Source organism: Geotrypetes seraphini, chromosome 2, assembly GCF_902459505.1.
Source record: "Geotrypetes seraphini chromosome 2, aGeoSer1.1, whole genome shotgun sequence".
Classification (NCBI taxonomy): Eukaryota; Metazoa; Chordata; class Amphibia; order Gymnophiona; family Dermophiidae; genus Geotrypetes; species Geotrypetes seraphini.
In genome coordinates this window covers 321659560-321673861 of record NC_047085.1, presented here as the reverse complement: position 1 = coordinate 321673861, position 14302 = coordinate 321659560, and the positions used below count along the sequence as shown (strand labels likewise).

Below are 14302 nucleotides of genomic sequence, written 5' to 3'. Positions count from 1 at the left end.
TGGTTCCAGTTTCTCTTTTTTCTGCTTTCATCCTGTCTTCTGCCAATTCTTCAAGCGGTTGTTGTCCATTGGTTCCTCCTAACAGGGTACAGTATTTTTCCCTCTCTCTTCCCTCACTCCCATTGTACCACATCCTCACAACCTTCTGTCCTGGATCCATCTCTCTCTTTTCCCATTCCTACCCCCGCTCAGCATGTCTTTCTCTCTCTCCTCCATCCTCATGTGCAAAATGTCTCCCTCTCTCACACTGTCCACCATCTCTCTATTTCTCTCATTCCCTCCCTTGATGCAAAGGGAGTGGTTTTCTTCTTACCTCTCCTATCACACTTGCAACCATCTAAAACTTTGTGTTTTATTGAGGCCATATTTATGTTGCAACTGTGAAAAATCAAGCAGCTTACCATTAGGAATAACATCATCTAATACACGTATGCCTGCTATCATCCAATACTTCCAGATGACCTTAAATCCGCCAATTTGAATCTTGGAGTTCAGCCATTTAGTTTGATTTGTTGATTTGTGAATTGGAATAGGTGTTAAATTGCTCACATATCTTAATGTTTTCCATGTATCTACTAATATTCTATTTTCTTTATATAATCTAGGTATTTTGATACTGAGAACATGGCATAATCGCAAAGGAAACATGAGGCGCCATTCCAACCATAAGCAATCTGGGATATTTTCAATGAGCTCTGGGAGGACCCAATACATACCCTGGCGCATAATATAGAACATAAGAACATAAGAAATGCCTCTGCTGGGTCAGACCCGAGGTCCATCGTGCCCAGCAGTCCGCTCACGCGGTGGCCCAACAGGTCCAGGACCTGTGCAGTAATCTTCTATCTATACCCCTCTATCCCTTTTTCCAGTAGGAAATTGTCCAATCCTTTCTTAAACCCCTGTACCGTATAAGATTGATGATACCTATAAAAATTGGGAAAATTTACCCCTCCCTCTGCAATTGGCTTTTGTAGAGATACTAGAGCAACTCTAGGAGTTTAACCCAGCCAAATAAATTTTATAAGAACACTATTAAATTTTTTATAAAAGGACCCTTGAAAAAAAAACGGCAACATACCCATTTGATAACAAACCACAGGCAAAATCATAATTTTAATAGTTTGGACTAGAGAATGACACGGGGAAAAAATCTGTCCCCGTCCCACCATCCTCTGCACCGCCCCGTCACCGCCGTTCCCTTCACCGCCCCGTCACCGTCACCGCCATCCCTTTCACCGCCCCGTCACCGTCACCGTAGCATGCATAAAAGCCTCAAACAGGTATGATTTTATATACTTATCTTTATTAATGTATTCCCATGGGTTACATACTGAACATGTGCTGGATTCCTCCATTCTTGCAGCACATATTCAGGAATAAGATTCAGTAACCCATGGGAATGGACACAGCACATTACTACACTAGTACTCAGATTTAAAAAAAAAAAGGACCAGCTCCCAGCTCAGCCAGACTCCAGTCTCCAACCGGTCAAAGAATCCCCCCCACCCCTGCCGCCGCCGCCGCCGCCAACCCTGGGCAGGCAAGTAGTAGGAAAGTGTGCACCTTACCTCTACTTGTAGCACCAAAGTTTTCAATGAAATTTCAGCTCCTCCAAGTCTGCAGCAGTGACTCCTCTCCAATCCAGGTAGCGACTCCAAAAAAAATCCTGGGCTTGCCTCTCAGCTCTGAAATCCCCCGATTTCCAATCGTTACTGCAACCCATTAAATATCATGTGTGGCAGTAGCGATTGGTCCCCTTCTTGAGCAGGAAAGAACTGACTAATGAGGAGCCAGAATATTGAAGGGGGCGGAGTCAGGCAATGTGCAAGTCGGGTGGAGAGAGACGAGTTGGAGGAGACCATATGGCCGACAAGCATGGCCGCCGGAAAAAAATCAGACACCTGTCCCGAAGTGAACCGAACACACGGTGAAAACCCGGTAAATCGTGGTATGTAGAAAGGGATACATTTGCCTGCGGGGACAAATCTTTTCACCATTTTTGCGGGCGGTGAAAACTTTTGTCCCCGTGTCTGCAGTGATTTGGCTATGGAGTCTCCATAGCCCGCAGCCAAACCACAGTCACGCCGCGGTTCCCCGCGGGGATCGCTCCCCGTGTCATTCTCTAGTTTGGACTCTCCCCCACCAGGAAAGATGTAAATGATTCCATTGCTCACACATTTCTATTACCTTCTGTAATAAAAAATTTTAATTCACTTTCATTGTGTCTTCCAGTGTATTTGTTATCCAAATACCTAAATATTTTATTCCATCCTCTTGCCAAAGAAAGGGGAATGAATCAAAAAAACCTTTTGTACAATGTACATTGAGTGGAAGAACTTCTGATTTACTCCAATTTATCTTGTACCCTGAAAATTTTCCAAATTTCTCTATCAATTCTAGTAAGCTTGGAATGGTTGTTTCTGGATTTCTCAAATGAAGTAGTATATCGTCTGCATAAGCAGAAACCTTATATTCCCAATCTGAATAAGGAATACCCTGTATCTCCTTCGCTTGCTGAATAGCTAATATCAAGGGTTCTAATACAATATCAAAAAGCAAAGGAGATAAGGGACAGCCTGTCTAACCTCTCTCTGCAGACTAAAACGCTCTGAGAAATTATTATTAATATACAATCTAGCAACAGGGGAGCTATACAATGTTTGAATCATTTGTATAAATCTTGACCCTGTACCAAACCATTCCAATGCTTGATACATGAAGGTCCACTCAACTCGATCAAAGGCCTTCTCTGCATCTAAGGATACAGAAAAGGCTGGATCATTTATGGCTTTTGATAAATTTAACATATGTAAAATCAACCTGATGTTATTAGAAGAATGTCTCTGAGCAACAAATCCTGTTTGGTACATACCAATAATAAAGGGGAGAGCCTTAGCTAAGCATATAGCCAATGTCTTAGCTAAAAGTTTTCCATCTATATTGATTAAGGAAATGGGCCTTTAATTTGAAACCAATGGTGGGATCTTTATTTGGCTTTGGTAAAACTATAGTTAATGATTATGCCATATTACCTATAATGCAACCTTTAGTTAGTTGAACCTGATACAAATTTAACAAATATGGTAATAGGGTAATTTGAAATGATTTATAAAACTCTACCGTGAAACCATCTCCACCTGGAGCGGATCCAACTCTAAGAGACTTCAACGCTGTTTGCAATTTTTTTAGTGATATTGGCTTTTCAAGATTTTCTTTTATATACTCAGGAATTTTTGGTCCTTTAATTAAGTTTAAAAATTCTAAGCCATCCTTTTCTTTATCTAAATAAGGCTCAGAAGAATATAGAGCTTTATAAAAATTTAAAAATTGTTTTAAATTAGGTTCAATTTGAGAATAAGTATTACCTTTCTCATCATTTACCGCCACTGTTTTTGTTTTGTTTTTTGCTTTTAGATAATTTTCCAATAATCTTCCCGCTTTATTTAAATTTTCATAATACAAAGCTTGTTGAGAAAATAAGTCTTTCCTTATCAATTTAGAAGAAATCTCATTATATTTACCTTTAGCTTTTAAGAGATCCTGTAGTGTAGAGTATTCCCATTTATCAATCAATTTTGATTCCAATAACTTAAGGTCTTGTTCCAAACTGGAAAATTGTCTTTTAATTTGTTTCTTAATATATGCCGAAAAAAAAATAATTTGATCTCTCATGGTTGCCTTAAAAATATCCCATAAAGTTTCCATGGAGATATCTTCCGTATTATTAATTTGAAAATAATCATTTATTTTTAACTGAATTTCCTCAATGAAATTTGATTCCGCAAGCAGTGTATTATCAAATCTCCATACAGATCTACTATTATCTAGATCAATTATTTTAATATTAATCCATACCCTACCATGGTTAGACAAAATAATTGGATCTATTGAGGCTTGTGTTACCTGTTGCACTAATTGATTTGAAATAAAAATATAATCTATTCTTGAAAAAGATTTGTGCACATGGGACCAAAAAGAAAATTCCCGATCATTAAAATGAAGTATTTGCCATATATCTTTCAAATTACAATTCTGTACCAAATTATCCAATCCTAATGACTTTATAATTCTACTAGGTTTTATATCCATTAAAGGATCCATAACAGAGTTAAAATCCCGTGCCACAACTAAATTAGAAGCAGCCAGTGGTAGTAACAATTGTTGTAGAAATTTAAAGAATTCAATTTGATTCGAATTAGGTGCATATACATTGAAAAGCACTTATGTAATATTTCCCATGCTCATGTCCACATGTAACCACCTCCCTGAAGAATCAGCAGCAATCAACTTAAACATGGCAGTGCATTTTTTATTCACCAGAATTGCTATACCAGCTTTCTTTCCCATGGCAGGGGCAAAAAAGCAATGTTTTACCCAACCCGCTTCTAGTTTTTGAGATTCTAAAGCCAATAGATGTGTCTCCTGGATAAAACATATATCTATATTCTGTTGTTTTAAAAATAAAAGTGTTTTCTTCCTTTTAATTATATTTTGCCAATATCATTATTCTCACATTACCCCTATCCTCAAGTCACTTCATTGGCTATCTATCCATTTCTGTATACAGTTCAAACTCCTCTTATTGACTTAGAAGTGCATTCACTCTGCAGATTCTCAGTATCTTGCCTCTCTTATCTCTCCTTATATTCCTCCTTGGGAATTCTGTTTATCAAGTAAGTCTCTTATCTGTACCCTTATCCTCTACTGCCAACTCCAGACTTTGTCCTTTCTATCTTGCAGCATTGCATGCCTGGAAAAGACTGTCTGAATCAGTATGTCAAGTAGAGAATGACACGGGGACAAAATTTTCCCCATTCTTGTAGGAACTCATCTTCCCGTCCCATCCCGGCAAGTTGTTTTCCTGTCCTTGCCCCATTACTGCAAGTTCTGTATTCATCTGCACAAGCCTCAAACATGTTAAAAATCATAAGTGTTTGAAGTTTGTGTGGTTAAGGCAGAGCCTACAGGAATGGGACAGGGACAGCGACAAAACTTCCGGGGACAGGATGGGGAAATTGGGTTCCTGCGGAGACAGGGAAAAATTTGTCCCCGTGTCATAATGTCAAACTCTATCTCTGGCAGTATTCAAATCTAGGCTAAGACCACTTTTTTGAGATTGCTTTTAACTCCTAACACCCACTTGCTTGTAAACTACCCATATCTGTTTTATCATACCGTCTGTGAAAAATTCCCTAACCCCTATTTGTCCCTTTTTCCTGTTTAATGTACAGCGTTGTATATATTTAGCAGCGCTGTAGAAATAAGCAGTAGTAGTAACATTGGTAGCATGGAATTTTGCTACTACTTGGGTTTCTGCCAGGTTATTTTTTTCAGTTCAGTAAGTTTTATTTATTTAATGAATAAAACAGTGTACAAATTTACAGAATAAGACATACAACAGAGAGTATACATGTTGTTGATCATTAGAGAGGTGTTCAAGCACTTGTAGCACAGAAAACCAATCAGTTGGTTAAATGTCAAAGATATTGGAAGAAGGGGGATAATTATATATTTGGTTGCTCTGATATAAACAGGGGCATTTTCGATAGGACGTCTTTTATGGCCATTAAAAAAAAAAAGTCCACATGAAAAATGCACAAAAGCAAGTTTTGCGGATGTAGCCAACTACCTTGTCTGATTGTGGCAGGGGAATCCCCATCAGCTCAGACGGTTTCGATACAGTCCTGCTGACTCAGGATCAGCTGAATTGGCAGGGAGAAAAAATTTGTCTCTCCCTCCCTCCCTCCCTCAAACCCTTCTATTCAAAAAAACACATAAAACTGAACTAACACAATCAGAACTGTCCCAAGCATCACCTGCAATTACTCCATATGTACTTCTGATGTCATGACAATTCAGACATAATTTATGTTATGTTTGGAATAATGGTTACATATATGAGGTTCAATAAAAGAAAATTTTCACTGCCTGTTTCTGTTCTGACCATTTATTCCGTTTCATGGTTATTACAAAAAATATTTTTTTACATTGGGGGGTGTCAAAAAATGATGGGCCCTGGGTGCCACACATACCCTAGGTACGCCACTGGTGAGGAAGCTTGGATCCAAGCGTAGATTCCTCTGCACACCGCAATATTAATAAGAACTGATAAGTTACCTCTTGTGTTCGGCTCTCAGCTGAGAGTGAACAACACAGAACTGCTTTTAAACAGATCTGGTTTCCATCACATAAGGAACTGTGGCAGACATACATTACAGCATCTTACAGTGACAAATGGACTGTTCCTGATCAGAAGAAATTCTGTCCTTTGCTGTGCTGAGGAAAATAGACAAATTCCATCTCCTGGTCTTCTGAGGTATAATCTCAAAAGGGTGAGAGAAGGAATTATCTTTTCTATCAGCTGGGCTAGATAGACGTGTGGTTTTGGATAAGGAATGTTAAGATCCCTTGGTGATATGCTCTAATAGACTACTGCTATTATCAGGGGGAGAGTGTGGCAGAGTGGTTAAAGCTACAGCCTCAGCACCCTGAGGTTGTGGGTTCAAACCCATGCTGCTCCTTGTGACCCTGGGCAAGTCACTTAATCCCCCAATTGTCCCAGGTACATTAGATAGATTGTGAGCCCGCTGGGACAGACAGGGAAAACTGCTTGAGTACCTGAATAAATGCATGTAAACAGTTCTGAGGTCCCCTGGGAGAACGGTATAGAAAAATGAATAAATAAATAAATCAGGATTTATTTCTATAAGGAATTATACCTAGTGTGTAAGAATTAGTCATATTTACTAATTACTTACCAATTACTGTGTAATAATTATGTGCTGAGATATATGTATGTATTCAGATGTTTTGTGAACAAATAATTAGTTATTCTTTACTGCTGGCTTGTGAATTATATTTTTATATCTGTAATAAAATATTTCATATAGCTTTGGTCTCTGTCTTAGTATAAGCTGGCAAAAAAAAAAACCCAAATCCGTGGGTGTAGTTATGGGATCTCCTAGAGGCGAGATGTGCACATGACTTGTTTATGTTACACTAATTAGTTATACCCATAAATCTACCTACAGTGTATGCAAATCTCTCTCAAGAATATTCATTGCACATACCTGAAAAACCTGATTGGCTGGGGTGCCTCCAGGATCAAGTTTGGGAATCACTAGTTTACCTCCTTGTAGAATGAGAATAACATCAGTCATGTTATCTTTGCTTCACCTGTTTGCATTTTGTGCTGTATACAGTATTCACCTCTGTATTAATCCACGTTTTGCAAATGCACTGTCAAAGCAAGCCTGCTGCACATAATATTTGTAACTGTGTCATTAAATGGTTTATTAATACAGGTTTTTTTCCTTTGAAAAATATTGTGTTTACATTGACTGGGTGATGCTATTAGAGGTTGAATCTTTATACTACTCCACTTCTTAAGAGAAGAAGTGATTTGGACTTGGGAAAGAGCCAGGGAGAGGAGGTTGTCTCCATTCTCTTCTACCCTGCTTACTTTCCATTTTTCCCCTCTGGTTTGGGTACTGATATGTGATAGACGACTGGACTCCACGGTCCATCCCACTCCCCATTTATTTCCTTCAGCCTCCTTCAAGGTTGTATGGCCCTTTTTCCCAGTTTATTATAGAGGGCTTATACACGTTCCACCTTCCTTTCTGCATTATTGTGGTACATTCTCAATAAACTTAGCAGGTCAGGGGGACATAGTAGATCACTATGAGAGCAGCATTTTAAGCAGCTATGTTCTGTAAAACAACAAGAAAAACAAAAAAATGACCTGGGAAGTGTTCTGGGTGGTCCTAGCTACTTGATAAGGTACCAGTTAGTTTGCATGTATGCCTGAAGTAATTAATGAATACCTTGCTTCTAATCTGACTCCTTCTCACTTGTCATCTATGAAAAAAACACGATTAAATCCCTGAGCTGGATCAGTCTAATAGGTCAGTGGCAATGCTATGTACTGCACTGTGGAAGGTCCCCAATGTAATTCCTAATTCAGATCTTTCACTTCCTGGGCCTATGTTCACATACTGCTGGGGAGAGAAGGTCTGGGTCGTTGATTAAAGGTGATGCCTATTAAGAAGATTCAGGGCTCATGATTTCAGGGATTCAAAAGGAGCCATAATGCCTTGTCCCAGCCCAAAGATGCTTCTGCAATGATGAGAATAGGTGTATTGAGAAAAAAGGAAATAGAACCCTAAAAACAAGTTTTAGATTGGAGGAGTAGTATGCAGTTTTTGTAGCTGTTAGCTTTACAGACATTACAGTTCTTCCTGTTATTATCAATTCATGAGGTAGTTCTCAATTAATTCACTTCCTTTTTCCTGTGTTTTCTGTCTGATAGCCCCACTCAAATAATTAAATTATTAATCACAGACCTTGCAACTTCAAGAAACACTTGCACTTTCTGTTATAGGAGATATGGTCCCATTCACATGGCACCATGAGCACATGTTAACGTTTGATAGAATTCACCAGCTATGGTATTGAAATTCCCTTTGCAGTCCTGCTATTGTGCTCTCTTATTAGGACAATAATGAAATTCCTAACAAACTTTTAGATGCGATATACTGTAGTACTTGAAAACATCAACAAAATGGTGGGTTGTCTCATTTTGCCATTGCATCCATGTAGCTTCGCACAAACCCAGATGCAAAAAATTAAATGTCATTAGCAAATTGAGAAGACCAAGAAAGACATGAGACACTGCTGTATGAGAATCAAGGTCATCCTTTAATCCTCATAAAATGCTATAATGGCCTCTTGGTTCAAGTGGTAGCTAAAATTATGTCAGTCTCAGAAAGGTCCAGAAAGATCATTCTAGGCCTGAAAATTCAGAGGCTTGGCCATATTCTTGCTCCCAATTTGTGTCTTTTCTTCTTTCCTAACCTTTTTTTCATATCTCTCATTTCCTCTTTTTCCTTCCTTCCTTCTGTGTTTCAGCTCCTGTTCCTGCCCATCTTGTCTCTTTCTGAAGCATTTTTCTCTTATAGAAACCAAAACATCTCCATTTTGTCCCACAAATTACTTCTGGTCAGCAGAATGCCTTTATAATTTTGTGAAATCAGTGACTAACGTGTAATCCAAAGTGGGTGATATTTTGCTATTAATGTAATAAATACTGCACTGATTTGCACAATCAGCTCATTCGTATGTAAGCAGATGTGATTTATTATCCAATTGTTAATGCATTAGTAGGCACCTTCTTGCACACAATAAAGATTTTGTGACTATGAACTTATTTGTATTGGTTTATTGAATAGAAGGCTACCCTGGTTTAGCTGTCATGCTTTTAGTGATTGTTAGTGAATTGAACCTTGGGTATGTATTGTGAGTACATGTGGGAGCAGTGTGGGCTGTGGGAGTGTGGGTGTATGTGTACGAGGTCAGAGATGGAAAAAAGAAAATCATTGTACTCCGTAAGGTGTGCTTTTGTGGAAATTTGACTAACTATAATTGTATATAATGCACTGAAATTATTACTTTTTTCTTGGTGCTAATAAATATTGCTTGATACATAGGTCCAGAGTACTTCATGGATGCCTCATCCACAATATGTTATGCAACCAACAGTAAGTCTAAATTCTGAACATCTTTCTTATCCATTTGTTTAATATGGTGTGTGTTTTATATTTATCAGGTACGATAGTCAAAGTGAGTTATATGTTTGCTGGCTAGGAGCAAATACATAGCTTGCCTATCCATGGTGTATTTTCAGTTATTATCTACATAAAATCTGTCTGTTTATCATACCATGTTTTTAGAAGCCTTCTTCACAACTTCCATATGGAAATTTTGGCATTTCCACCAACATCCAAATATAAATGGTGATTTTAGAAAGGACTCAAATTGCACATGGGTGTCCATAGTACAAATAAAATGCAAGGGCCATATTGGGAATGTGGATTAAGTTTGATCAGGGTGGGTCAGAAATACAGTCCAAAGAAAGTGGGAGCAAGCCAATGGACTTTCAAAACCACATCAAGTTTATTCAATAACCACTAGAAATGATTCAGTGACTTGACACTAAACCATGTTATGGCAAAGTAGTATCTGCCTCAGGAGTAAAAAGATCTGATATAGGATCACATCAAAAATATGCCAATATGTGGTAGTCACTGTTTCTATAGATTGCCATCATGATGTTCCACAGAAACAATGATATGATCTTCTTGATATTAGTAGACACGTATTGTGTTTTATAAGCAATGATTGACATTTTCTTGATCTGATCCGATATCAGATTGATTATTTATTTATTTTTAGCATTTATATAACACCTAAAGCCTAAGGGGCTCATAATCAAAAAAAAAAAACGTCTAAAAGGTGGCCTAAATGGGTACTTGGATGATCAAAAAGCCTGATCGTCCAAGTACTCATAATCAAAGCTGGATTTAGCTGTATCTAAAACCAGCTTAGGCCTTTCACCTGCCTCTAAACGAATAGAATGAAAAGAGGCGTTTTTAGAGGAGGGGAAAGGGCGGGAGGTGGGCTAACCTAAATATAGTGTACAGCAGGTATAACCAAAACCTAAAACAGGCTGCCTAGTTGGCACGTTTTGATTTAGACCAAGTCAAAACAGGTATAAGTGCCCAAAAAAGGGGTCGCTGAGCTGATCGCGGCTGTTACGATGAGCTCAGCGGCCCCGATAACCTGCCCACCGCAACCATCAGAGCAGGACAGATGGCTCATCTCTCCTTCCGCGACAGCGATCAGCCCCCCCCCCCGAACCGCGGAATTGGCTGGGTTGGGCCCATGTGCCTAAGGCCCTGCCCACAGGAGGGGCCTAAGGTTACTGGGCCAATTCCAGTTGGCCCAGGCACCTAAGGCCCCATCTGTGGGCAGGGCTGGTGGCGCCTGGGCCAATCAGGCCCTAAGGCCTGCCATTCTGAGGATGGCGGACCTGCCGGCTGGACGGGCTTGGGACCCGTCCATCCGGCCAACTTTGTTAAGGTACAAGGGGATGTCAGGGGTGGGGGTCACCAGATGGGGGGGTCGCGGGGTTCAGGTCAGCCAATTGGGAGTTCGGGGGGTGATAGTGGGGGGTACATCGAGGGCAGGAGGGCCTGGGATCCTTCCTGCCTGTATCTTAGTGGGGGTTGGAGATAGGGGGTTTTGGCAGGGCAGATTGGCTATCTCTCCTGCCGTGATCATTGCTGGGGGGGGATTCTGTAACCAGTGTTCTTTTTGTCAGACACCGGTTATAGAATCCAGCTTTTAGGTGAAGGACTGGCCCCTCCTTCACCAAAAAGCTCTTGTGTTGGGCGTTTGGGACTTAGGCTTTTTTTTGGTTGATTATATGTTGTTAGTGTAGACATAGTGGTGGTCTGGGCATTTAAACAGATGAATGTAGAGGCAGGCCATTATTTTTTTTTTAAACTCCTTTTGGACTTTTTTTTTGAGAATGGACATTTTCCCTGCTTTTACTTTCAGCGTTTAGGGCCTAGGCCAAAAGGGGACTTAGACCTTTTTTTAAATTTTGCCCCTCCACATTGTTTACATTCAGGTATGAACAAGCAAACAGTGGAGACTTTCAAAACACAAGTGTACTTGTTTATTTTAGAACTCTGCTTTGTTTGCTTGTTTGTTATTTGGTTGTGGAGGTGACTCTCCTGGTTCTTCTTACATTCAGGTACTTGAGCATTTTTCCCTGTCTGTCCCAGTGGGCTCACACTCTGCCTAATGTACCTGGGACAATGGGGGATTAAGTGACTTTCCCAGGGTCACAAGGATCAGCATGGGATTTGAACCCACAATCTCAGGGTGCTGAGGCTGTAGCTCTAACCACTGTGCCACACTCCTGAAGCAGGCACTACTTTGCTGAAACATAGTCACTGTTCTCTCTAAGCTAAGCAGTAGTCCTCCAATTGCATTGCAGCCAGTGGAAGATGGTGCTGCAATATTGTGTTTTCAATTGCTTGAGACAGGCAGGTTTTCTGGAGTCCTGCAGAATTTGCCTGTCCCTCACTAATGAAATTGGGATTGTAAAACAGCACCACTCACTGGCAGGAATGTATGTGGAGGACTCCTGCTCAGCTTTGAAAGCAATAAAAATGTGTAAAAATCAATCTTTAATTTCCAGTAAAGCTTGTTATTCATTTCTATGTTTGCTTCTTGCTATACCATTTTTGTGCAACAAGATTAAAGTGTTTCAAATGTACAAAATATTTGCATGTTATATCTACACTGCATTGTAAAAGTCAGGACTGTATTTTACGTAGTCCAATATATTCAGTTAACTTGGGTGGTTCACTGCTGAATATTGGTAGTTAATCATGTAAGTGCCAACTGTGCCCACAGATAACCCACAAGAAAACCAGCTAAGGTTTTAACGTTTAATGCTGCCATTCAGTGGCACTAAGGGCTGGATTCTGTAAATGATGCCGTTATTAGTGGCCACTTAAAAAATGGCTGCCGATCATGTATCAATCATGAAATGGCTCCTTTTATAGAATTTCAGCTTTCATCAAAGGTAGGTGCTAGAAATGTAGGCCGGGTTTTAAAGGCCTAAATTTCTGGCGCCTACCTTTGACAAGAATTGCATCTATGGAGGCGTTTTAGAATACCTAAAGTTGTTTCCGGTGTAAATCATTGCCTATTTTGACCTTAGGCATTCTACAATGCATCTCTAGATGTGATGAAAGTGTCATTTTTTAGGTACTGGCTTTACTAATTAAGTTAGGCGCTGGTAGGCATCCTACCGGCGCCTAACTTAAGCTGCCAGGGCCTAAGTTCCTAGCCTCTTCTGCCTGGTTAAAAAGCTTTGAATATTGACTCCTCCCCATTCTTTCCAGAAGGATTTTGAAAAAGTCTGAGTTTCAATAAATAGAATACAGGTATGCTTATCCTACTTGTGTAGGGTTACCAGACGTCTGTATTTCCCTGGACACGTAGTTCTTGACCAGATGATTTCCATATACCAGCACTCATTATTGGAAGAATCCAGATAAAATCCAGCAGCCGCCTTATAGCTGGATGTTTATTGCTGAAGTCCTGTTATGGCCCAGCACAATGAATATCCTGGTATAAGTTTAATGCCACAGTCAGTGTTTTTAAAGGTACAGTGACCATAGTATTTAATATTCGGTGAGGGGTAGGGATATTAAGGGTGACAACCATTTTGACTCTAGAAAAACAATTGGTCTCGCAATGGAATCAAGCAACATTAAATGCTATTAATAGTCAAATAGCCAGGAAAGATCATTTTCTTTTTTTTTATTCTTTATTCATTTTCAAACTTACAATAAGTGTGACATATGTTCAAACAAATCAACAATAAATACATCACTTAATAATCATCATTGATACAAAACATAAACTCTTATCACCCCCCTTCCCACCCTTTCCTATCATATAATCAAATATCTTATAGAATATGTAATAGTAAAATAACCCCCCCTCCAGGCAGTATATTATGGAAATTCTAATAGGGCAAGGAAAGTCCTTGCAAATTATCTTAAAGCTAAGAAGTGTAGGGAGAAGATCACTGCAATTAAAGATGGAAATGGTACTGTTTATAGGTGTCAGGTTGAAATTATTTCTCAATTTTGGGAATATTATTAAAAAAAATTATATTCCTCTGATTCAGGATCAAAAGATGCAAACAAAATTGGGAAATTTTTAAATTCCATTTTTGGGCCTAAACTTCCAGATCATCTTAAAACATCCCTTGAGACACCTATTTCTTTTTCAGAGGTTTAAGCAGCATTGAAGTCTCTTAGAGTTGGAACTGCACCAGGTAGTGACTGTGGAGTTTTTGAAATCTTTTCAAGCCATATTACTACCTCATCTTTTTCAAACATTTCAAAGGACAAATACTTGGAACTATGGCGGAGGCTCTTACAATTGTGCTTCCAAAACCAAATAAATTCTGGTAACAAATTACAGACCAATTTCTTTAATTAATGTTGACGGGAAAATATTGGCTAAGCTTTTGGCTCTTAGATTAGCAAAAGTTCTCCCCCACATTATTGGTATGCATCAAACAGGTTTTGTTGCTCAGAGGTATTCAGCAAATGATATCAAATTGGCATTTCATATACTTAGGGCTCCTTTTACAAAGGTGCGCTAGTGTTTTCAACGCACGTACCGGATTAGCGCGCGCAAGCTGAAAATCTCCCGCCCGTTCAAAAGGAGGCGGTAGCGGCTGTAGCACACGCTATTCCGCGCGTTAAGGCCCTAGCATGCCTTTGTAAAAGGAGCCCTTAATTCGGCTAAATCTTTAGATGTTCTGGCCTTCTCTGTTTCCTTGGATGCAGAGAAGGCCTTTGATAGAGTAGAATGGTCTTTCATGTATCAAGCTATGAATTGGTTTGGTACAGGAGCTGGATTT

At 39.4% G+C, this 14302-nt stretch overlaps 1 protein-coding gene across 4 annotated transcripts in view; it reads left to right on the top strand.

The window, feature by feature from the left end:
• RBMS3 (RNA binding motif single stranded interacting protein 3) overlaps positions 1-14302 on the top strand; it is a 1318368-nt gene that overhangs the window by 1140091 nt on the left and 163975 nt on the right. For 3 of the 4 annotated variants that reach the window (XM_033930137.1, XM_033930138.1, XM_033930141.1), the window contains one exon: positions 9492-9542. The exons of the other annotated variant lie outside the window; for it this stretch is intronic. In XM_033930137.1, the coding sequence (XP_033786028.1) occupies positions 9492-9542 (51 nt within the window). The remainder of the gene's footprint in view (positions 1-9491; positions 9543-14302) is intronic. 4 annotated transcript variants of the gene reach the window in all.